The 24394-nt window shown below is 40.8% G+C and overlaps 1 protein-coding gene across 2 annotated transcripts in view; it reads right to left on the bottom strand.

The window, feature by feature from the left end:
• Window positions 1-841: 841 nt before the first annotated feature.
• ASB11 (ankyrin repeat and SOCS box containing 11) overlaps window positions 842-24394 on the bottom strand; it is a 69297-nt gene continuing 45744 nt past the window's right edge. Inside the window, exons 1-8 of one of the 2 annotated variants that reach the window (XM_045026493.1) lie at window positions 23719-23840; window positions 22383-22667; window positions 13772-13851; window positions 12596-12703; window positions 9810-9960; window positions 8232-8366; window positions 7210-7401; window positions 842-2232 (exon numbers count right to left, since the gene is read on the bottom strand). In XM_045026493.1, coding sequence (XP_044882428.1) covers window positions 2108-2232; window positions 7210-7401; window positions 8232-8366; window positions 9810-9960; window positions 12596-12703; window positions 13772-13851; window positions 22383-22476 — 885 coding nt within the window. In that variant the 5' untranslated portion in view covers window positions 22477-22667; window positions 23719-23840 and the 3' untranslated portion in view covers window positions 842-2107. Of the gene's footprint in view, window positions 2233-7209; window positions 7402-8231; window positions 8367-9809; window positions 9961-12595; window positions 12704-13771; window positions 13852-22382; window positions 22668-23718; window positions 23841-24394 lie in introns of those variants that run through there. The other variant, XM_045026348.1, reaches the window with a different exon arrangement.

The raw sequence follows: 24394 nt of genomic DNA, 5'->3' as shown, positions 1-24394 counted from the left end.
TGTAAACCATACAGGTGTATTGGAAAAGTTTTAAACAAGATGCTCTATTTGAAAAGTTGTGTGTCTTTCTTTTACATGCTAAGGACTCTGTATTTCCTCCTGCAGAAGTTAATGATATCACCAGCACTGAATGTACTCTGCATGTTAGTAAGGCAGTCAGCTTCTGCTTGGGAAACGCAATCCTAGTGAGCTCTTGGCAATTGAAAAAGGAGAAAATAATTTTTGAAAGTGTTATTTACTGAGTAGTAGCATTTGGATCTACACATGTATTCTTTTGAGAAAGACAGTATGGAGATATCCCAGAAGAATATGCACCTGACATTTAATGCTTAAGTATTGTATAAAAGCACCATGCTTCAGAATTAGAGATGGGACTGAGCTAGAAAGTTTGTACTCAGATCCTGATCCAGACTTTCCCAAATTCAGGGTGTGCAGTTCTGGGGTTTTGCTTCAAATCCATCTCTATTCAGATTCAAACATTCTTTGAACAGAAAGTCAATGTGGAGAGCTACCTGCAGATTGAGAGAATAGCTAAAATACACTATAATCATTCTTTCCACCCAAAAAAGCATACTCAGAGTTCAAAGAGCTTGTAGGATATTTGTGAATAAATCTAAAATTGGGTATAGCTGAATGAAAGCTGGTTCCACTAATGTCAATATGAGTTTTGCCATTAACTTCAGTGGAGTCAGAATTTAAACCCTTGTGTTTGGTTGACCAACACGCAAATTAAACTAGAAAAAAAAAGGGAGGGGGAAGCAGATTACCGTTGTCCTAATTTTATTTTAATTAGAGTTTTCAAAGTATTTATATGGGATGGACTTTTCTAAGTATTTTATTTACTATATTATTCTACATTAAAGATAGTTGTTTTTATTCTCTCATGTGGGAAATGTTAAGAAAGAGGTAGAATGTTTTCCAAGAAAGATTTTTATTTCACCCTTTGAATGAACTCTTTGGTACCTTTTTCTGGAGGAAAAAAAAATGAAGCTGTCCTTTTTGATGACCTGCTCATAAATCCTTAGGAAATTTCACTTTTCAATCAAACCATAAAGCGGAAGAACATTTACTCCCTGCCAACATGTGGTAACCTGTGTCCTTGAAAAATTGATCCTTAAGGGAGAAATTATACTGAGGTAGGAGGCCATTAAGTCTCAGAACACATCAGTGAATAAGTGTTTTTAATGGCTGATCAAAAATAATTTTCCTACTATTTCCCCATTGCAGGAAGCTACCCTCAACAATGATCTATATGCTGTAATGGCAATAATGTAAACCCCTAACAGTTTCAGATGCCCATCTGAATAGATCGTTGTTGGCTGGTGTTCATCTACATGCACTGTTGGGTATTCTGAAAACACAGAATATTCTTTAAGAACTAGTTAATATTTTCGTGTTTAAAACATGAAGGACAGAAATAACCTAATTCAATAAAATAATTGACATTCACTATCTTCCCTTTACTTTTCTTTGAATTCTAAGGAAGAAATTTTCAGCAAATTCATTGATCATCTTTAAAAGAGTTGAATTATCTATGGCAAATGATTAACCAGTTTTTCCATGTCAAATCTCCCCACTTGCTTTGCAGGGATGGAATTGGCTCCGTTTCCTTATACATACAGGGCGACAAGAGCATGGAACATCTTCTACAGTTGACATGGGCATCCTAGATGGTTGCTGTTTAAAGCAAGACTTCAGCCATCCTTCTTATTTAATAAATCTGAGATGTTGTTTGTACTGCACTAATACATGTACTTGGTGCAGTATGGCCAGCCCCAAGCATTCAAAAATCAGGCCTCAAAGAATCATGAGATTAGCTTAAAAATCATTTTCTTAAAAAAAAATGATAAATTTGGTCCTCATGTTACTTGCTTTCTGGTTTCTGAGCTGGGTCACGTTATCAAGTTTTTCTTCACAGCCACGAGGGCTAGAAAATTACTTCCTTTTTAATGAAAATTGAGATTCTCATCTAAACACATGACTCCAGCAGCTGGAGCTTTCAGAGAAACATCACATACCACAAGATTCACGGTAAAATTGCAAGAGTTGGCAACACTATGACAAACCTCGCCTTATTTTTACTGGTATGGTTTTGAATACAAAATGTTTAAATGTGGAGGAGAAAATGTTTCAGCTCATCCGGGAGCAGAAGTCCAGTTATTTTATGATGTTGTTTGTGTCCGAAGCACTTCCTAATGCACAGGCGGCACAACTGCATCAAGGACAGGGGCCCTGGAGAAAGATGCCACAAGACAAGTTATAACGTGATTTTATTGTCCCAAGATCAGTTGTCACAGAACTGAAGCTGCAGATATGTAACAAGGCCAACTTTTGTGTAGTACAGGCTAGACCAGCTTTGGAAGGGCAACATTCCCAAGGTCTCAGCTCCTGCAGGCTTCTAAAAGCTCAACACACAGGAAATTCTTTACCAAATCATTTGAGTCACAAGGTGTTTGGAGCAGGTAGTTAAGTTATTTAAGGGAGATCAGAGGTGGTGTTAGCCTACTGGGGGCCCTACGCTGGCATATTGGGGGAGGGGGTGTTCCCACACACACAACACATACTAAAAAAGCAAAGAGAGGCCCCCGTGAGCTGCTCAGGACCCCCAAGCAATTGTTTAGTCTGCTTATGCCTAGCGCCGGCTCTGAGAAAGATTATTATTTATAAATAGATTTTGTAGCTGAATACTGAAAACAGCACACAGGGACTGATTCCCCATTGCTATGCTCCTGGTGCAGTCATTTATTCTAGTGCAAAAACGGGTGCTAAACACTATCAAATGAGAAATCGCCTCTCACTTACTCCAGTAGAAGCAATTTATCCCCATGCTGCCCAGATGTAAATGACCATACAAGAGGCAAAGCAGTAGTAAGTCGAGCCCACAACATAAATATGTTGTCTTGGAACCAAACACAGTCATTCTTAATCCTTACACAGGAATGATTAGTAGCTGTATTATTTTCCTACAAGCTATAAGACAAATGTTAAATACTTTATGTTGCTTGAAAATAAGAGATGATTAATGCTTCCTTCAAAATCCTTTCCCTTGAGTGAGATTCAAGTTTGCGGCCCACTGGTTTCTGCAGAAGTATTCATAACAGTATAACAGTGATAAACACATAGCAAGAGACACAATATATAATCCCTTATTTAAACCTTCAAGATTAAATAGTCCCATGCTGATAATGCAAGCCCTAGTAAAGAATCTATGTTTTTTATTTAAATGTAATAGCATAACATGCTTAATGGAGGGCTTATCCTTCTTGTTAAGAGGTAGTTACTATGATGTATTTAAATACAAAACAGTTGGATCATATAACATGTCATTTGTACGGCTATCTCATCATACACAGCAGTTTCAACAACAGAACAGTTACTGTTAGAGTAGATAAGGAGAGCAGACAAGCAGGACGCACTAATGGGGGAAGGCAGGATTGGGTTGGGTTTAAGCAGTGTAAGAGGAGATGAGCTTTATGAGGTATTTTAGAAAGCAAGAGGGAATCAGTGAAATGGGATCAGGGAGGCAGAGACAATGGTACCAGCTAAAAGTAAGTCCCAGTTAAGATTTTCTAAAAGAGGTTAGAAGATAAAGGCATTTGTGGTCACCAGAGAAGCTGTGTTGGCAGTAGCTGTGTGTAAGGGAGTTGAAGGTACTGATGGAAGCAGCTGGTACTGCTTTTGGGTAACAGCTTTAAAAAGCAGCTGTTTTCAGTGTCCTTCTACACTCCAGCTACCACTTTTTCAGCAGCTTTTCACAGCTGGCTGGGTTCTCTTAAAGATGTTTTTACTGATCAAATGGCTGTATCAAGAGCACTGTCAACATGCAGTATTAATGAGACATGTATTAATGAACCTGGTAAATACACAGGCTTGAGTCTCCTCCACTGCTTTGCATCTTATGCTGCCATTTACCCCTGTGCACAGAGAATGCAAGACTGTTCCAAGTCAGAACAGCAGCATTTTATACCCACATTACACAAGTTTAAAAGACTGTGTATGGTACAAGGAAATGGCGAATCCAGACCAGAATCACTTCATGCTTCAGGGTCTGTTCCCGCTGAAACTGGCAGAACTGCAGTTAGACAGACAAGGTGGGTGAGGCGGTATCTTTTATTGGACCAACTTCTGTTAGTGACAGAAACAAGCATTCGAGCCACACAGAGCTTTTCTTCAGATCTGGGAAATGTACTCAAAGCATCACAGCTAAATGCAAGGTGCAACATAGGGTACGTCCAGACTACCCGCCATATCGGCGGGTAGCGATTGATTTATCGGGGATCGATATATCGTGTCTCGTCTAGACGCGATATATCGATCCCCTAATGCGCTCCGCGTCAACTCCAGAACTCCACCAGAGTGAGCGGCCGTAGCGGAGTCGATGGGGGAGCCGTGGCCGTCGATCCCGCGCCATGAGGACGGGAGGTAAGTCGGAATAAGATACGTCGACTTCAGCTACGGTATTCCTGTAGCTGAAGTTGCGTATCTTACATCAACACCCCTCCCCCCCCAGTGTAGACCAGGCCATATAGTAGAACATAAGCAGTGAGCACATATTCTAAGGGACCATTCAAGATAGAGTGGCCCATTAACACCTCTTCAGTCATAGGACAAAAAGAGGGGGTTAGTGAGTTACAGATTGTTGTAATAAGCCTTAAATTCAGTGTCTCTGTTCAGTCCATGATTTTTAGAGTTAGCAAAGTTGTGAATTTAAGCTCCCAGGCTCATCTTTTGAAACTGCAGTTGACATCAATGGGAACAGGAGTGACTATTGCAATATCACATTGTGCGTTCCATTTTGTCCATTTTATTTTGCTCTGCCATAAGTAAATGTCTCTTTGAGAACTTCTTAAAAGTTTAAAAACACTCCCATAAAAGCAGAAATGTTTCACTGAAAAAGAGAAAAGTTTAAACAAAATTTAAAAAATCAATTTCACACTCCTGAAAAATAACCAAAAAATGCAAGGCAATTCTTGTATTCAAGGTAGTTCAATGTAGTGCTGGTTTATTTAGCTAGTTCTCCAGAACACACGCACAACTGTCTGTATCATTCAGATAGAAAACATATGCAGTGAAACATTAGATTGAGGCAACAACATTCTATAACTGTTCATATAGGTGACTGTGGGCTGGTACTTTGGCCAATAGTCTACTGAAGCAAAAATCCCTATATGCTGCCATTTCCCGCATATTTGTAGGTAGAGCCTTCCAAGCATTTACCAGATGGAGGAAAAGAAAACAGAATGGAAACTAATTCTGATTAGCAAGTGAGTCTACTGGAATAATGGAGTCTGCACAGGATTGCGGGAAATACTATAGCTTACCTGCCGCCTTTACCAGAGATCACCATATTCATAGAATGAATCTGAATAAAACCAAAAGGAAGTAACACTACAGGAAGGGAACTTGAAGGTTAAACAAAAGGCTGTGTATTTTCACATCTGTTTTCAATTGCTTCAGAGCAGACAATTTAGAAACCAGCTGCTAGCAAACCTGGAACTTACTCAGAAAAAGGAATTTTGAAGAACATTTGGGAAACACTACTCAGTAGCAAAACAGTCTCCAGAATTTTATAAGTACAGGCTTCAATGACTGTAAAAGCAGAAAATCCCTTAGAACCATTAATTATTGTCCAGCCCTCTCAATATTCCCTTCCAATGTTACATATGGTTCTGTGGCTGTTCCCTGGGCATGCATGACATATTCTTTTACCTCAGATAAACACATGTGATGCGAGTCAGAGGTCTAACAGAAAGAGGATTTGAGTTCTGTAACATACAGCTGTGTGTTGGCAGAATGTGTTGAAAGACCAAATATCTGTGCCATGCAGCACCATGTGGTTGTTTTCATAATATTATTGACTACACACACAGGGCCTGATTTCGCACTGTGTTATTCCAGTTTTACACTGGCAGAACTCCACTGATCTCAATAGAGTCACATTGGCATAAAACTGGAGTAATATAGTGGTGGATCATACCAGCAGTATCTTGTTTAACATAATGATACTAACTGCTGTTTACTGCCTCCATAGGAAGTTCTAAATGAATACATTATAGGAATGTAACTCTGTTGACCAGAGGCATTGTTCACATTTACCTGGCAAACACACAGGATTTCCGCCCAGAATTCATGAATATAATATACCCAATAAAACAAAATGGATTTGAAACCATTTTGATTTATAGGTAAATAACAGCTGCTTTTTAAAAAGTTTAAATAAGAATCAAACCTAAAGATTGGAAGAAAGGCTGGATTCTGCAGAACATAATATAGGACCTTAATAAACACGTACCATATATACTTATTGTACCACCTCTTGAGATGTATTTTACAACCTTTTGCAAAAAGGCAACACAGAGAAATTAATTTTCAGACACATTTTGCTACTTCTTAAGGTTTTGGCCCAAAAATATAAAGCAAAAGGCAAGGAATTAGATCACGGTTACTGTCCATTTACCGTTTTTATACTGCATGAATTTAAAGCTTCCCAGCTGTACTTTAACATAGATTTTTCCTGGCATTTGCTGGACTTGTACCACAAAAATTACATTATTTAAACTCAGTGGGTACATTTCTGCTCTCTGGTAATCGGGCTCAACTCTCACTGGGTGATTTGAGGTTACTTTCTATCCTTTTCAAATTTGTTAAGATGCTCCAAGGAGAATCACTAGCTTAACACAACCCAGGAATGATCCAGAACCCACTAAAGTCAATGAAAAGTTTCCAGTTGACTTCAGTGGATTTAGGGCCAGTCCCAAGAAGAACATTGATAGTCAGAAAGAGGAAAGTTCCCAGTTGATTTGTAAGTGTTCTTCTGCTTAATACATCTCCTAAGCTCATTTCTGTGACCCATTACAAGCTTCAAGTCTGTTCACTGATGCCCTGGACTCTCACTGAAAACTCTGGGGGGCCACGGGTGCATGGGATACAAACAATATTCTATAGCATTTGTAGTGACTGGAAATTCTTTTTTGCTGAGACTGGAATCTCCATAAAGTCTTTTAATAAAATAATAATAATAATATTTCATAAATTAATACTCTGATGCTAACAGACACTGTGTCCAAATATTTGAGGGCAGAACTGAGCCCAGTTATTTTCAGTTTTGCTCCATGATACAGAACATGAAGTGCAGCATAGTAAATAATGTGCCCTTTTTTCAGCCACCTACGGGTTATGATTTTGAATAAAACAAATATTAAAGGACACCTTCTTTCTGCACAAATATTTGTGTTAAAGTGCTGCTTGGTGGAACCAGCTCCACTGGCCTTTTGCCTTCTGCATTCTTAGCTCTCACGTCTGCTCCAAAGTCAATCAGCAAGTGCACCAGGTCAGCATTGGAATTCCTGGCAGCCACATGGAGAGGAGAGTCCAGATCTTTGCCACCATTTGCACTTGCTCCTGAAAATAAGTAGGACCAAGAATATGATCACATTGGTAAAAAAAGTCATAGCTGGACCATCCCATTTCCTTTGCTATTTCCTAGGTCTCTGACCAACCTGCATCAATAGTTAGGGGCTAGATTATGGCTTTAGACCACTGCCTGTGTTGGCATAGGATGGGGGGCGGTCTGTGAATCAATGAAAGCTCCTTGAGACACTCTGCCTATGGTTGTGCCTCTGTTCTGGGGGATCACACACAGCAGTGGTACCTGCTGTACTCTCTTGCAGGCCACAGACCAGTCTGCTGGATGCTGTGGAGTAGGGAAAGGACATAGCTCCACTCTCAAACCCCACATTCCCTTTCCCACCACCTGTGGAGCTGCTAGCGCTGCGGGAGGTTCTCCAGTCTTCCAGTGCTCACATGATGTGATTGCACATGCCAAGGCCCCAGTTCAGTAGGGTACTTAGGCACATCCCTAACTTTACACATATGGAAGCCCCATTGACCTGAGCGGGACCACTCGTGCTACAAGTGAGGCACATACTTAAGCATCTGCTGAATGGAGGACCATGTTTGTGTCTGGCCCTTGCGCTGGTGTACAAAAGATCCAAGAATGCAGGGCTTGGTGCAGTCCGGCCCCCTGCTCGAGGCACATGTAGTTTCAATGGGAGTTGTGTGGCTATATCCCTTCTAGTCAACTTAAAATTCCACTACAATACCCAGAGCTACCTACACGATTCCAGTGTTTCAGAATTCCAGCGTGTGAGCACCCCTCAGCCTGGGATGAGGACAGAGTATAAAGAGATGTTACAGAAAATAAAAGAACATCATTTTACTTTTTTTTTTACCTGATTCAAGTAACTTCTTGGCACAGGCTACCTGCTCATTCTCACAAGCCACATAAAGCGGAGTACCCAGATGTTTGATGTTGAGGTCTATATTTACTCCATTGGATGTGAGGGATTCGACACATTCAATATGTCCTTTGAAAGGATAAAGGAAGGTCAAATAATAAAAATAAGGGGTTTCTGAAGGTGCCTCATTTTCTGGCCCAGATAACTCTCCCCCTGTCCCCTCCCCAGTGTAAATCAGTAAAGCTCCATTGATTTGGCAAGAGATTTTAGATTTTCATTTTTTCCTCTCCCCAGTATTTTGATACATTCAAAATGTCTTTGTCTATCCATCCCATAATGAATCATTTTGATGGGATGGAGGAAAAAAGCAGCAGGTGGCACAGCTCACAGACAACAATAGTCTCAAAGGTGCTCATCCAGTCATCTCTGCCATTTTTTATTTCCTGTCTGTAATGGCCCTTTCTCCCCCAGTCTCTTTTCAAGAGATTGGAATCCTCATTTTCTCTTTCTCTCTTTAGTCTGGTCAAGGGAACGGTAGCCATAAGGAATATTACCATGTAAGAGGGGAGAGTTTACATTACACATGACCAAATTATGCCATAACATCTTCAAAGGAATGCATTTTATTTGTTGGGTAAAGTCTGCACTGAAAAACACAAACAGCCAAGCTAAATCAGAGAAGGTCTTTGCAAGGCAGCCCAGTTACTTCCTAGGTTCTTGTATCTCATTTATTAGCTGAAATATTTTGCTCTTTATGGGGTCTCATTTTAGTATGCCTATTGCTAGCTAATGTGAGATCATTATCCATTCTCAATACTTAATGGAAAGTAGTGGGTGGCATTTGTTCACCATCAAGGTGCAAAAGCAGTTTTCTTGTCCATAAGACTAGAACAGTAGTAGAGATGTGAGTCCTTGCTTCATAAAGTGCTTACTAGGAAATTGAAGTGTCTGTGAAAATTTGTATTGATTTCCAGTGCTTTCAGTAATTCCCTCTTTACAGAATTCTCCTTATGGCGGACAAGTTTGTTAATTTAAGCGGTGAAAAGTTCAAGTTCAACCTGTTAAAACTGTTTTGTCAAGCTGTGGTAGATAGAGGCCACAGCAACACTGTTGGTGGGATACTTTCCCCTCCAATGAACAGTGCCATTTTGGGGGCCAAGGAGAGATAAGTACCAGATAAGGAAACACTTGCACCCTTCCCTTCATCCAAATGACAGTAGTTAAGCTGTGGGAGGCCCAAGGGCAACGTTCAGGTTAGAGGAATCCTCACACCAGTGCAAGTTGGTGTGAGGGCTTGGGAGCCATTTTGTGTGGTGGAGGAAGTTAAGAGAGGTCACCGCACATACCCAGGACCTTAGGAGCTGACTAGGGACTACAGAAGCAGGTGTCACGGATGAAGACAGGATGGTAGAAACTGTCATACCAGCACTGAGAACAAGTATCATGGTTCTATCGATGATATATTTGTATTTTACATTAATTCAATATACCGACTGATCTTTCCTTTTTCTCACCAGCTGCGAGGTGTTGGTAAAAGGAAAAGTAATTCTGACTCTTGACTGAGTAACCTACCTCTCTTAGCAGCTTCATGGATAGGGGAAGCCAGATCACATGGTGCATGTGGGCTGGCTCCATGCTGTAATAATAGATTCAAACAGGCCACGTTGCCACTGACACAGGCATTGAACAAAGGAGTATGCCAATCAATAGTAACTCCATTCACCTGAAGGAAAAACAACAGGCAAGTAGTTTCTTTAGAAACAGTAATGATCTGGGAATATTTTAACTAGGGTTGGGTGAATATTTTCATTTAAAATGTTGTTTTCTATGAAAAATTGAGAGTATTCAGTTAATTTTTTTTCAAAAAGTGTCTACTTTCTGTTAAAAATATCAACTTTTCATTGGAAAAACACACATTTTTTTTTCCAAACCCGAAAACTATTTGAGTCAGAAATACCACCACTATTTGAGTCATGGGAGTTGTCTGGGATCATCATGCCCCCATTGTCCTGTATGGGCCAGATTATCCAGAGGGACAACATCTCCCATGATGCACCGTGGCTAGGGGCTTCCATGATGTACCATGGTGGCTTAGCAAGAGGGAAGACCATGGTGCATCATGGGAGATGTAGTCCCATCAGGGAGCGCATCCCATCGAGGAGAACGTTGGCATGAGGCACCTGACCCAGAACTCCCAGGAGGTAGATATGATGGTGACGTTTGTGAACTAACATTTTAGGTTTTCCAACAAAAATATTCAGTTTTCAATTTTTCATTGAAAAATCAATACTTTCTGTTGGGAAAATAAAAAAAAAATTAAAAAAAAACCAGAAATGTCATGAGACTTGTACTCATCACCACTTTGGGCACTTTGCTTGTACACTCTCTCCATTCCTCTCCATTTTATATGTGCTTCCTGCTTTTTTTAGGCACTGATCCTGCATATTTACACCTGTACTGCATTTATGCATGTGATTTGTTCCGCTAATGTCAGTGGGACTAATCACGTGTATAAAGTTAAGCGTGCACATACTTTTTTGCAGGATTATAAACTCTTTGGGCTAGAGACTGTCTCTTCCTATATGTTTGGTAAGTGCCTAGAACATTCTGAGTGCTACAGCCAAGACTAAACTCAAGGAGCTCAATCTATTTAGCTTAATCAAGACAAGGCAAAGGGGTAACTTGATTACCATCTGTAAGTACCTACATGAGGAACAAATATTTGATAATGGGTTCATCAGCCTACTAGAGAAAGGTATAACACAATCCAATGGCTGGAAGCTGAAGCTAGACAAATTCAGACTGGAAATAAAGTGTACATTTTTAACTGTGAGGGTAATTAACAGGGCCCTACCAAATTCACAGTCTTTTGGTCAATTTCACAGTCATAGGATTTTAAAAATTGTAAATTTCATTATTTCAGCAATTTAAATCTGAAATTTCACAATGTTATAATTGTAGGAGTCCTGACCCAAAAAGGAGTTGTGCGAGGGGGGGGGGGTTATTGTGGGGATGGGGGTTGCGGTACTGCTACTCTTACTTCTATGCTCTGGCTGGTGGCAGCGCTGTCTTCAAAGCTGGGTAGTTAGAGAGCAGTGGCTGCTGGCTGGGAGCCCAGCTCTAAAGGCAGAGCTCCACCAGCAGCAGCACAGAAGTAAGGATGGCATGGTATGGTATTGCCACCCTTACTTCTATGCTGCTGCCTGCAGAGCTGGGCCCTCAGTCAGCAGCCACCACTCTCCAGCCACTCAGCTCTGAAGGCAGCAGCACAGAGGTAAGGGTGGCAATACCACAGCCCACCTAAAATAACCTTGAGACCTCCCCTGCAACTCTCTTTGGGTCAGAATCCCGAATTTGAGAAACGTTGGTCTCCCCCATGAAAGCTGTATTGTACAGGGTAAAAGCACACAAAACATCAGATTTCACGGTGGAAGACCAGATTTCATGGTCCGTAACGTGTTTTTCATGACTGTGAATTTGGTAGGGCCCTAGTAATTGACCATTGGGACAATTTATCCAGGGCAATGGTGGATTCTCCATCACTTGCAATTTTTAAATCAATATTGGATGTTTTTTCTAAAAGATCTGCTCTAGGAATTTGTTCAGAAAAGTTCTGTGGCTTGTGTTACACAGACTAGATTATCACAATGGTCCCTTCTGGCCTGAGAATCTATGAATATATGAAACCAAAATATAAATAATAATAATGGCAGGGGCTGCTTATATCTGCACTTTTTTGCTGCTTTAGTAAAAAGTCTCTTTTATGTAAAAAGTGACAATGTGCTTAGAGTTAAGCTAGGCACAGTGTAGATGCAAAGTATAAACTTTTATATGTAATATTTTATCATAGCATATTATATTCTAAATTAAGTCTCACTGTGCTTTTTGGAATGGCTGTTCAATATATTTTGGTCCAGTCAAAATAATTAAATAAAAAAATCTACAAGACCCAACATCTTAGTTATACTTACACTCCTCCAAAAGTGTAAGGGGGCCTTAAAATGTAAATGGTACTTACACCCACGTTACGCTGCTTTACACCACCAGAGTAGTGTAAATGAGCTTTAGTTTACATTAAAATTTGGTTCAGAAAACTCTAGCAGGGTTCATTCTTTTCATACAGCTTACAATATCAGGAGCTTGAAATGGACTTTTTTTAAAATACAACTGGTCTTTTTATTGTTTAACTCATTGTGGTACATTCCTTCACATCACACAATTCCTCCTACATAACACACCGTAGACATCTCAACATGCAATCCTATGGTTTTTTTCTCATCATTCAGTAAACCAATTATTATCCGGCGGGGGAAACTGAGTTTCATAGATCTGCTTCTAAACATCTGTGTTATACTTACTTGAGCCCCGTGTTTTAATAGGACACTAGCACAAGCAGGATGGCCCCCTAAGCAGGCTTCATGGAGAGGAGACACGTGATCGGCTGTAATGAGGTTAACACTGCTCCCCTTGTAAAATAACAGAAAATATTATTGGAGGCAATAACAGTAATGCTGACCACGTATATAGTGCTTTACATATTTTAATGTCTTTGAATGATCTTGGCTCCCAGCCGTTTACATCACCCACTGTGCCCTGTGACCTTTTCCGTCAAGATTTAGAATTGTGACTTCTCAAATAAAAGTGATCTTTTGATTTTTGCAAATATCTTATTTCCAATTTTGTCAAGAAATTCTGGAATTTTATCAAGTTGTTTTCCAGAAACCTCTGTGATTTCAGGAGCAAGTTTTGATGGAAAAGCAAACCTTGCATTACAAATATTTTATTTAGCTCTACCACAAATCCTTCAACTATGACAGAGTCTCATGAGATCTGCAAGATCAAATACAGGGCATTTCCCCAATAACTGCTCTCCTCCAACCGACGTCTCAACAGGAGAGAAGGATATAACTCAGTTAGGCTTTAATCCTGCAAACACTAACACAGGGGTGGGCAACCTTTCAGAAGTGGTGTGCTGAGTCTTCATTTATTTACTCTGATTTAAGGTTTCGCATGCTGGTAATACATTTTAACATTTCTAGAAGGTCTCTTTCTATAAGTCTATAATATATAATTAAACTATTGTTGTATGTAAAGCAAATAAAGTTTATAAAATGTTTAAGAAGCTTCATTTAAAATTAAATTAAAATGCAGAGCCCCTTGGACTGGTGGCCAGGACCCGAGCAGTGTGAGTGCCACTGAAAATCAGCTTGCGTGCCACCTTCGGCACCCGTGCCATAGATTGCCTACCCCTGCACTAACACATGTGCTTAACTTGAAGTATATGAGTAGTCCCATGGACTTGCATGGGACTACTTGTGCAAAAGTTAAGCACATGCATAACTGCTTGCAGAATCCAGGCTTTCATTTATCTGGCTTTGCATAGATAATAAGTTGGCTACAATAAAATCATCCATCACAAGTGGAATTCACTGTACTAATCTCAGACATCTTACAATATAAAATACAGCCTGCATTCAACAGCCGGATCAATGAGCAAAGCAAGCAGAATGTTCATCTCCCCAATAAAATGATACCTGATTGATGAGTTTCTTCAGAGCAAGCAAACGCCCATGGATAGAGGCATCATGTAAGGGAGACCAGTCTGAAACAAAATCTGCAGAAAGAGAAGAGAATGGTCAAGAATTTCATGAACTATTTCATTGCCTGACTTTATCTAAACTGGGTGACTTCCGTGAATTTAATAAATCTGCTTCCTTCTAATGCGATTCTTAAGTATGATCTGATTTCCACTTGTTTAATACATTGTTTGTGTTGCTGCTGCATTCAACAGTAGTAATGGTTCTGGTCAAGGTGTTTCATTACCTGAGCTGCCAGCCTTAACTCATTTGGCGGGAGTAAGAAGCAAGATACATATTATGAAAATGCAAATTGTCTTTTAAACAAGCACTAAGCAACCCATTGGAGGACAAAAGAGTAATTTACACAGCACAGCTTGTCACTAGCTCTTAATTGTTTATAATACCTTTGGGGTTTTTTCAAGCTCAGCATACTTTACCAATTTTAAAAGGAAGGTATTTTGAAAAGGTTGCAGCTGCTAAATTATTTATTAATAGCCAGATATGGGCTAGAACTAACAGTTGATCATGGTTGATGCCAAAATACCCACGGGTAATTGTGTTACCCATTGACTTTGCACCTCAAGTTTTGGTGGTCAGAATTCTTGTAATGACAATAGGAATTAAGCATCTGCGGTGTGCTCTGTGTGGTTAGATCAAGGATAGGCAACCTATGGCACGTGTGCCAAAGGCAGCATGCGAGCTGATTTTCAGTGGCACTCACGCTGCCCGGGTCCTGATCACTGGTCTGGGGGGCTCTGCATTTTAATTTAATTTTAAATGAAGCTTCTTAAACATTTTAAAAACCTTATTTACTTTACATACAACAATAGTTTAGTTATATGTTATAGACTTATAGAAAGAGACCTTCTATAAATGTTCAAATGTATTACTGGCACACAAAACCTTAAATTGGTGTGAATAAATGAAGATTCAGCACACCACTTCTGAAAGGTTGCCGACCCCTGGGTTAGATGTTCGGCTACATGTGTGTGTTCTTCGTGTGTGCCGTCCCAGCTCTGCGCAGACAGCTGGCACAGCACACCTCGAGCGAACTGCCCAATGACCACAAGATCCATCAAGGTACAAATGCATGGGGACAAGTTTATTGTTGACAATGCATGGTAATAGCACCTGGCAGACTCTATGGCAGTGGTGGGCAATCTGCGGGCCGTGGGCCGCATGTGGCCTGTCAGGATAATCCGCTGGCGGGCCGCCAGACAGTTTGTTTACATTTGCATGGCCGCCCGCAGCTCCCAGTGGAGCATTATGCCATATATTTCATGTTATAGCAGTCTCAGATGATGACCCAGCACATGTTTGTTTTAAGAACACGTTCACCGCAGATGTGACAAAATGCAAAGAAGGTACCAATGTGAGATTTCTAAGGATAAATACAGCACTCGACCCAAGGTTTAAGAATCTGAAGTGCCTTCCAAAATCTGAGAGGGATGAAGTGTGGACCATGCTTTCAGATGTCTTAAAAGAGCAACACCCCAATGTGGAAACTACAGAACCCAAACCACTAAAAAAGAAAATCAACCTTCTGCTGGTGGCATCTGACTCAGATGATGAAAATGAACATGCATCAGTCCGCACTGCTTTGGATTGTTATTGAGCAGAACACATCATCAGCATGGACATATGTCCCCTGGAATGGTGTTTGAAGCATGAAGGGACATATGAATCTTTAGCACATCTGGCACGTAAATATCTTGCGATGCCGGCTACAACAGTGCCATGAAAATGCTTGTTCTCACTTTCAGGTGACATTGTAAACAAGACGTGGGCAGCATTATCTCCTGCAAATTGTAACCAAACTTGTTTGTCTGAGCTATTGGCTGAACAAGAAGTAGGACTGAGTGGACTTGAAGGTTCTAAAGTTTTATATTGTTTTATTTTTGAATGCAGTTATTTGTTTATACATGTAAGCAGAGTCAGGATGAGATCTACCCTGACATCTGGTGGTACATTATGAGGAGTGGGCAAAGGAATTTTAGGAATGTGCATTTGCATTGGTAAACCCACTCCACTTAGCATAACACACAGCAGCATGGGATGGTTATTTTCACACTGTGGAATCCCCAATTTCTTTGTTATTGGGGCAGGAAGGAAAAAAAAGGGCTGTTACCTTAATTATGTGAATGAGGAACTATGAGACTGCTTTATGACAGAAATGACTCAACCTACATTAAATAGTACTTGCTAGACAAGGGACATGGGTTCCAAAACCCAGTGAAGGGAGAGAGGCTGGGGACTGGTGTGTGTACCTGATGGTATGGGCCCCTTTTGAGGGCCTGGAACACCAATTGCACATCCTCCTCTCTCCACTGTTAAAGAGCAGAGCTAATTTTGAATCCTTTAGGAGTCCATCTGGAGGCTGCTGACCTGAATTCAGGTTGGCCCAAGGTGGCACTGGGGCGCCTCTACTACAAGCTGAAATCACTAAAAGAGCTAAGCTTACTGAGCTGAGATCACTGAGTGGGGGAGCCTGAAGATCGATTGCTAAGCAGCTGGCAGAGCGGAGCAGTCTGCAGCACGTTGGCGCAGCCTGTGGAACAGTGAGCAGTGTGGAGCGGTTCGCGTGGACGGCTGATGCGGTTCACGGGTTGGCTGGAGGAGCAGCACAGCTGGTGGAGTGGAGCCAGTCATGGTGAAGACTACAGCAGAACTCCATGGAGAAGCGGGGCAGTCGGCCCTGGCCCACGTAAGGTGTCCCTTAACACCCTGCGTGTGCCCCCCCCCCATTTCCACCCAGGCTAGGGGGGGTAAAACTCTGCAGATAAACTTTTGAACTCTGGGGTGGCACTGACCAGAGACAGAGACTCTTGGGTTGTTGGACTTTGGGGTGATTGGACTTAAGACCCTAAGGGGGAAAGGACAGTGCCAAATGTACTTGGAGGTGGGTTTTTTGCTTATGGTTTGTGTATAGTCCTGTTTGTGGTGTCTCTCCAATGTGATGCCGCATTGTTTCCCTCCTTTATTAAAAGGATTTTGCTACACTCGGACTCTGTGCTTGCGAGTGGGGAAGTATTGCCTCCTAGAGGCGCCCGGGGGGCTGGTAGGTAATTGTCCCAGGTCACTGGGTGGGGGCTCGAGCCGGTTTTGCATTGTGTTATTGAAACGGAACCCCTGGATACTGAACCCGGCCCTTGTTGCTGCCAACTCAGAGGGGCAGAAGGGTTACATACATCATTCTACATTTGTAAGTTCAACTTTCATGATAAAGAGATTGGGCCACAGTACTTGTATTAGGTGAATTGAAATATACTATTTCTTTTGTTTTTTACAGTGAAAATATTTGTAATAAAAATAAATATAAAGTGAGCACAGCACACTCAATATTCTGTTTTGTAATTGCAATCAATATATTTGAAAATGTAGAAAACATCCAAAAATATTTAAATAAATGCTAATCTATTATTGTTTAACAGTGCAATTAATCACGATTCATTTTTTTAATCGCTTGGCAGCCCTAGTTATTACCCATCACCTTGTCCATGTTGGTTCAATCAAAACATCTCTATTACATACTGCCATCCTAACCTTATCTTTTAAAAGGAATCATTGTGTTTCTGTTATCCTTGGGAATTGTTTTTGTACTATCCTAATATCAGAATGTTTTGGTACCACTTAGTATCAAAATGTGTTTGTGTAAGTACTCTGTGTTTAGTACTTCTTAGAAATGTGTATTTCTGCAATATCAGCCTGGTTCTTGCCAAATTCTGAAAGCAGGTCCTGCCTCATACTAGGCCTCTAATACAAGGGCTTATGTCTCAGGCTCTCTTCCTACTACACTCTGTACCATTAAAGCCACAAAATTAGATACAAAATGTACAGGGGAGACCCAGAGGAAGGATCTGTCTTAGCATGTTGTTTGCTTATTTTTAATGGGAAGGTCAAAGTGCTTTAGATTAGCATTGGTGGGTTTCCTGGGGAAAGTGAGTTTTAAGGAGAGATTTGAAGAGAGTGGGCTCTCCCAAAAGGCAAGAACCACCCAATTTCTTATTGATTTGCTCCCCTGGAGCAACACTAAACCACCATAACATCGGCTCACTAAATTCAATCCTGTCTCAGCCACTTTAAAAACAAACAAAAACATAAGTCCAGACTTTCAAAGGGCTCTGCGAATGATAACTGAAGTAAACAGATCCGAAGCAGGTGCATGTGTGGACCACTCCCCCAGATTCCCTTGCATGATTTCAGACCTACAGCAAAACACTGAAATGCAAACAACTTGTAGCAACAATCCAGGGAACCAGCACACTGCACAGCAGTAGTGGGGGTGAGGAATGAAATTTCATCCAAGGACACGAGGAGATATCCCTACTACTGTGAGAACTTCTCTGAGATCATTCATGTCCACATACGCAAACACATTGTTGGGTTTTAAGGTCCTGTCTGAAAGTCCTGAATACAGTAAAATAGATGGAAGTCAGTTTATCTACCTTTAAAAGATGAAGTCCTAAATCAATCTAGGATTTCAACTACTGATTCCAGGGAGTCTAGGTATTTAAAAATTGATATTAGACATGTGACAGTCTGCACATGTACTGATATTTGGAGGGTTTTGATGGAAAAAATTTACCCAGAAACTTGTCAGCATCGATGGCTGTGATAGGATCTGAAAGAGTCTTTTATACTGGGGAAATTGTTATGGTTACAATTTGATACAGGAATTGGAAAATTATTTTTTTTAAAGAGAGAGAAAGATTTATTTGGTATTTGTCAGGCAAAAGAGCAATTGGATATATTTCATAAGACTTGCCAGCCATCCCTGGACTTGGTAGATCCACACAAATATGTGAACGAATACTCACATTTATATCTATGGACAGTTATGTTTAATTTCCCCAGTTGCTGAATCTATTAATTAATGTATTTAAAATTACTTCTCTTAGCATTAGGCACCTGTACAAATACTGAAATAATAGAAAAAGGATCAATATCCTCAACACAAAAGGCTTTGTGGCATGAGCTATCTGACCGCACTATTCAATCAGTATCACATATGTGAAATAGAGCATTTAACCTTGAAGAGTCCCCCATAAGTAATCAAATAAGCCACCAAAAATCCTTTACCCTTTTGAGAGAATAACAGAGATCTTCAGCAGGCACAAAAGGTCAACAAATCTTAGCTCTGATGGATCAAGAGAGGAAACAAATACGTTTGAGACTTATAGACCTGACACAGAAAATGCCTTGCTAGCAGCCACTACCTTTTAAGCCATGAGCTGCTAGTTAGATACCTCCACTGACTTTGGCCGCTGGATTACTCCTCTTTTATTTTTAATGATAACAACTGAAAGATATTACATCGACACAAGACATAGACAAGTGATGGCAATTTTGGACATATACTAGTGTAATGTCTGATTTATAAAGTTCTGTAGTAGGTAAATCATGAATGGTAATATTTTAGGGATGGTGGTATTGGGATATCTTAGGTGAATTTGGCTTTTGTTCTGTCTGAAACAATGAGTTATTAAAGGAACAAAAATGAGGCAAATTTTAAGGCATTTCACATTTTCCCAGACTTGAAGCCTCTGGGCAGTTTACCAAATGACAATTCAAAAAGGTAATAGCCGCACACATCTGATAACAATAGTCCAATCTGTGAGGCTTATTATATTATTCAAATAAAGTAAATTGAAAGGAATTTGGAGTGCACAGTGAAGCCTCTGCAACTCTCTTGGGATAACAATTCAACAATACTTGTTCTAAAGGGGTTGTCATCCTGGGACTAAGAGAAAGGATGGAGCAATTCCAATGGAACTCTGATTGTTATCCCAAAGTTAGCTCAAAACAGGTTGAGGCCAGAGTGAAATATCTTCACTGGTACCTGGTACAGCATTTTGGCAGACAAGTCTGAACTAACTGCTGAAGATGGAATGAAGTCCTTACAATAGGGGTTCTTATCACAGACAGACAAACAGGTGGGCCAGTGTATTTTCCCCAGAGGTGAACACTTCTTTATCGCCTGTGTTGTCTCTGAAAAAGGCAGGCTGAAATCAGCTCAGTAGAGGAAAGAAAGACTGGAATGCAGACAAAGATCATGAATTCAAAGAGGCAGAAAGATTCACTCCTCTGTTAAAAAAAAAAGATTACTCAGATCTGTGGAATCTAGAGGAATCAATGGGCCAAATGGGAGGAATGACAGGCCCTTAATGCACCCTTCTTGGTGGTAGTCAGTGCATGGAGTGCAGACATTTGTGCAGTAAGTCTTTCTGAATAACCCATTTTGTGGTACTTCTAGAGAAAATTATATTCTTTTTTTAATTTGGTAATTTGGTAGCATCTCACTTTTTTCACAAGCAAGTTGGCATTGACTTCACTGAAACTACAGTACTGTACCCCTGCTAAAGATCTGTCCCCATATGGATAGTGCCACAGTGGGCCAAAGCCATGCTATATTGATTGACGAAGGGTATTTTGCTATTCATAATTATATGGATTTTGCTTTAAAAGCAACGTATGTAGAATATTGTTTATTAAATCACATTTATCCATGAACAATATATAGTGGTTTTTCAGGCTAGAAAGTGGGATCATCTAAAGAATAAGGGAATAGTCAATTTGTTAGAGTAATGGGGATAGCTGTCTCTGCTCATTTGCAGTAGATGTCATGAAAGTGGTTTTTATTTGTTGGGTGTATTGATAACCTAGTCCCACATTTTTCCTATGTGGGGTCAATGATTGTCAGACATGCGGTTCTGAGCAACCACATGAGAAAACCTGAATCAGCAGGTAAGGAACAACTAAAAATTGAAGAGCAGAAATATTACTAGTATCAGCCCAAGTACTGGTGTTTTTCTAGTGAAACATTTTGGGATGAGGATATCACTAATCTAAGGACTTAAACCCCATACTTGTCCTACTCTTCGGGGTCAGTCTTAACCCTACAGTATAGACTCTTCAAGCTCTCTTGGCAACATCACATATTCATTCTTCGTAGGGTTACCACTTGTATTGTATTCAGTCTCTTCCAAAACCTTCAGACTTTCCCAGTTTGAAACCAATGCCATCACAAAGTCTGCATGAGCTTCAGCAGAGATACGTTTACAGATCATTTCCAAATTTTGGATTGAGAAACAATTTTTCTGAGTTACACTCTGATCTTTTATTGTTACCAACACCTTATGTCCCAAACTTATCCGGACAGAAGTATAATGCAAATGCAGGTATTACACACAGATGTGTGAACTACATGGCTATTGTATACATTCACAAGGGATTCAGGTGACAACCTAGTAACCACAAGAGTGAAAGTGCATAGTTATGCCATCGCAATCTGGAGCTGTGTGCGTAGTTTAAGTGTTTGACGTTTCCCTGTGTTGCATACTAGTGCAGATTTAGGCTGGGGCAGTGGTGCCCAATGTGGGGTTCCCATGGGTTATGTGGGTGTTCATTCCTTGAACCTGGGCCACACTGACTTTCAGTGGGAGCTGGGTATCTCATTTCTTAGGCCTCATTGGAAGTTCCTGTCTAAATATGATTTTGAATCCTTAAATTAGTGCCACTACCCTTTGCTTCATCGTATGATTATTTATCATTTATATTACCAGGCTCCCATTGTGCTAGGCTCTGTACAAACAGACTTTCCTCCTTCATTCCAGATGCTGGAAACCTGCCATCCATTAAGGAAGAATCCACCTCAAACCCAGCCTCATTTGGGATTTTACTGTTATCACTATTCCGCCATCCCCACAAAAACCAAAATCAGCCTAGACCTAGACCTTGGTCACTTCTGCGCTGCAGCTGGCCTTGTAGTTCTCCTCCTATTCTAAGTGCACCATTCTTTTTTCATTTAGTAACAAATGGAAGATTTCCAGAGCTCTCGTGAAAGAAAGAGGAATACTGCAATGTTACTGCATGTTATCTTCATTTTTCCTCCTCCAGCATGCTAGCCATGAACTGAAAGCGTAGGAACACAACTAAGTGAAACACCGCTAACTATGCTGTATGTGAAAGAGATTTACGGTGACTTTTGACACTGTATCATCTTGTCAAAAGCTTTGGGCCAGACGGCGAGCCTCTTACTCAGAATGGTGAACAGAATGGGGCAACTGGTGTGAGTAACTACTCATCAGTGACAGAAAGGGGTTCACAGCCTGGCCCTTTGAGAATAATCCACAAATATCTGTAATGCCACTAGCAAAGATTCTTTAGTGTATCTTTAAAAACAAAAGAGGAACTTTTTTCGCTGAGCTAACACTGAGCATTCAGCTGGCAATAATGCAAACCAAACATGCCCACGTTGCAACTTCTTTTTCAGTTATGTCCAGCTCAGATTGTAATGCTTATTTAACTTTACACAGATTCCTAATATTTGTGAAGTGCTTAAAAATTAAGTTTGGTTTTTACTGTCGGAAAGCACTAAGAGTGCATAATAACTACCATTTAAAATGCAAGAACATGTACACTGATGTCTGCCTACGAACTGCATGTAAACAAGCTTTCAGGGAGAATACACTTATGGAGCTCTGCATATATACCATCCATGGCCCTTCCATCACCACCAGAAGACTATCTGGAAGATTGTTTGGATAGATACAGTTATATTACTTACCACTCATCAGTGGGTTTGATAGAGAAGTTGCATGTGACTGTCCTTCCACTCCCTGGTATTTACTGGCATTTCCCTTTGCTCCCGCACCATCCATTGCACACTGGGCAGTCAAATTTCTGTTATTTCACTTCGCAGTTGGTCTTGAGAGTTCAAATTCCATCCTCCCTGATGAAAATCCTAGTTATGCAAGTAATCTATTAAGCAGACTCTGTGTGTGCAAGTCAAGCAGACTTTGCAGCAGACTGGAACTTGGTGCCGGCAGCAGTTTCCGAGTAACTCGAGTACCTGTGTGCAGATTTAATGAAACACCTCCTCATTCACTTGGTGTGCAGCCAGGGATCTGACAGACCCACACTGTACAAAGCGAGGGATGTGGTTGATGTCATATCCTTTCCAAAGCCACACCCAATCAGCAAGGCTGCCTTCTGTTTTTATCAGGAAGGAACTTCTTAGTTTGACAAAAAAACAAGACAGAGCCAGCTCAACTAGTTGAGCAAACTCTGCCTTTAGGGATCTGAAAAGGCAACTCAGAGAGATAACTGTGCTCAAAGCTTTGCCTTCAAGAGAAGGATCGAATTAAGTTGTTCTGAGACAACACCCTTTTCCTATATCTACTGTGCCTCCAGTATTCAAAAACGGACATCTAAAAAGCTCATGACTGCATGCAAAAAATGGTGTACTGAATTCCTTTTACACAGCAGCAGTCACCACATACCAAAATAATATTGAAACCACATGTTCACAGAGCTGTGCTTTCCACTGGAAGTACGTTATTGTCTCCATTGCATGAAAAGCACAGCATTATGCAGGCTTATTTCCCTCCGTCCATTTCAATCAACTTCACTGAGTCGTCATAGTTGCACCAATACGATATATAAAATCTGCTTTTTCACCTGAAACAAAACTAATTAACCTACAGGCAAGTAAACAGGGTCAGATTTTCAAACAGGCTTCATCCTCATCTCTATTGGTATGGGTGCAACTTTGCTATGTGCAAGTCAATTCAACATGCACATTTTTGTGCACATAAATTAAATAATTTACACGTACAAAACCCACTTGCTCTTATTGCGTATATACATTAGCACGGGTGCACAAGTAAGGGTGCTGCAAGAACTGCATTTGTAAGTGATTGCCTGTACAAAGCTGCACGCGTGTACACAGAAGTTACATTCTTTAAAAGTGGCCACAAATCTGCCCAACAACTGAGTAATTTGACTTCATTTTATTTCTATTTATAGTACATAAAAAGGCACCTGTGCTAGCTTCTAGGTACCTTTGACTGCAAATACATTCATATTAAGCATATAACTGCACAGTTAATCTGGGGACTGACCTGGGTTTGACCTCAAGACGCCCTACCTCTGACCTGGGTTTGGAGGTGCTTTAAGCCAGGGGTAGCTTACACGGCTCAGGGGTGGGTTAGAACCCAAGCTGCTCTTTCATTCGGCCTGGAACCTGACCACTTTGCAGTGAGAATGGAGGCAAAAATCAGTCGAGTGCTCATAGTCCTCCAATGCCATCCCACAATTCCCCCCCAGAGGACAGACAAGTTCTCCTGCAATTGACACAATTGACTAGGAAGTAATCCTATAGTATCTCACCACAAAGAACCATAGAATATGCCTCCAGATACTCATGAGTGAGTGCAGAAACAGTGAAAATGCAGTAACAAAGGAGGGATTTGCTGCGGGGCCTATCACTCAGGGGCCAGGTTAACCCAGGTGCTGATTTCTCAGGATGACTGTGCAGTGCAGACATAGCCTAAGGGCTTGTCTACACTACTGCTTAAGTCGATGTAACTTACATTGCTCCGGGGTGTGGAAAAACCATCCCCCTGAGTGACGTAAGTTACATCAACTTAAAGCGCTGTCTACACCGCGCTATGTTGGGGGGAGACACTCTACCACCGACATAGCTTCCGCCTCTCATTGAGGTGGAGTAATTACGGCGATGGGAGAGCGCTCTCCCATCGACAGGTCTGTAGCAAGCCCGGCAGGGCAGCCCGCGTC

This window comes from Mauremys mutica, chromosome 1 (assembly GCF_020497125.1).
Source record: "Mauremys mutica isolate MM-2020 ecotype Southern chromosome 1, ASM2049712v1, whole genome shotgun sequence".
Classification (NCBI taxonomy): domain Eukaryota; kingdom Metazoa; phylum Chordata; order Testudines; family Geoemydidae; genus Mauremys; species Mauremys mutica.
The sequence above is the reverse complement of the archived record's forward strand: the minus strand, read 5'-3'. Positions and strand labels throughout refer to the sequence as shown.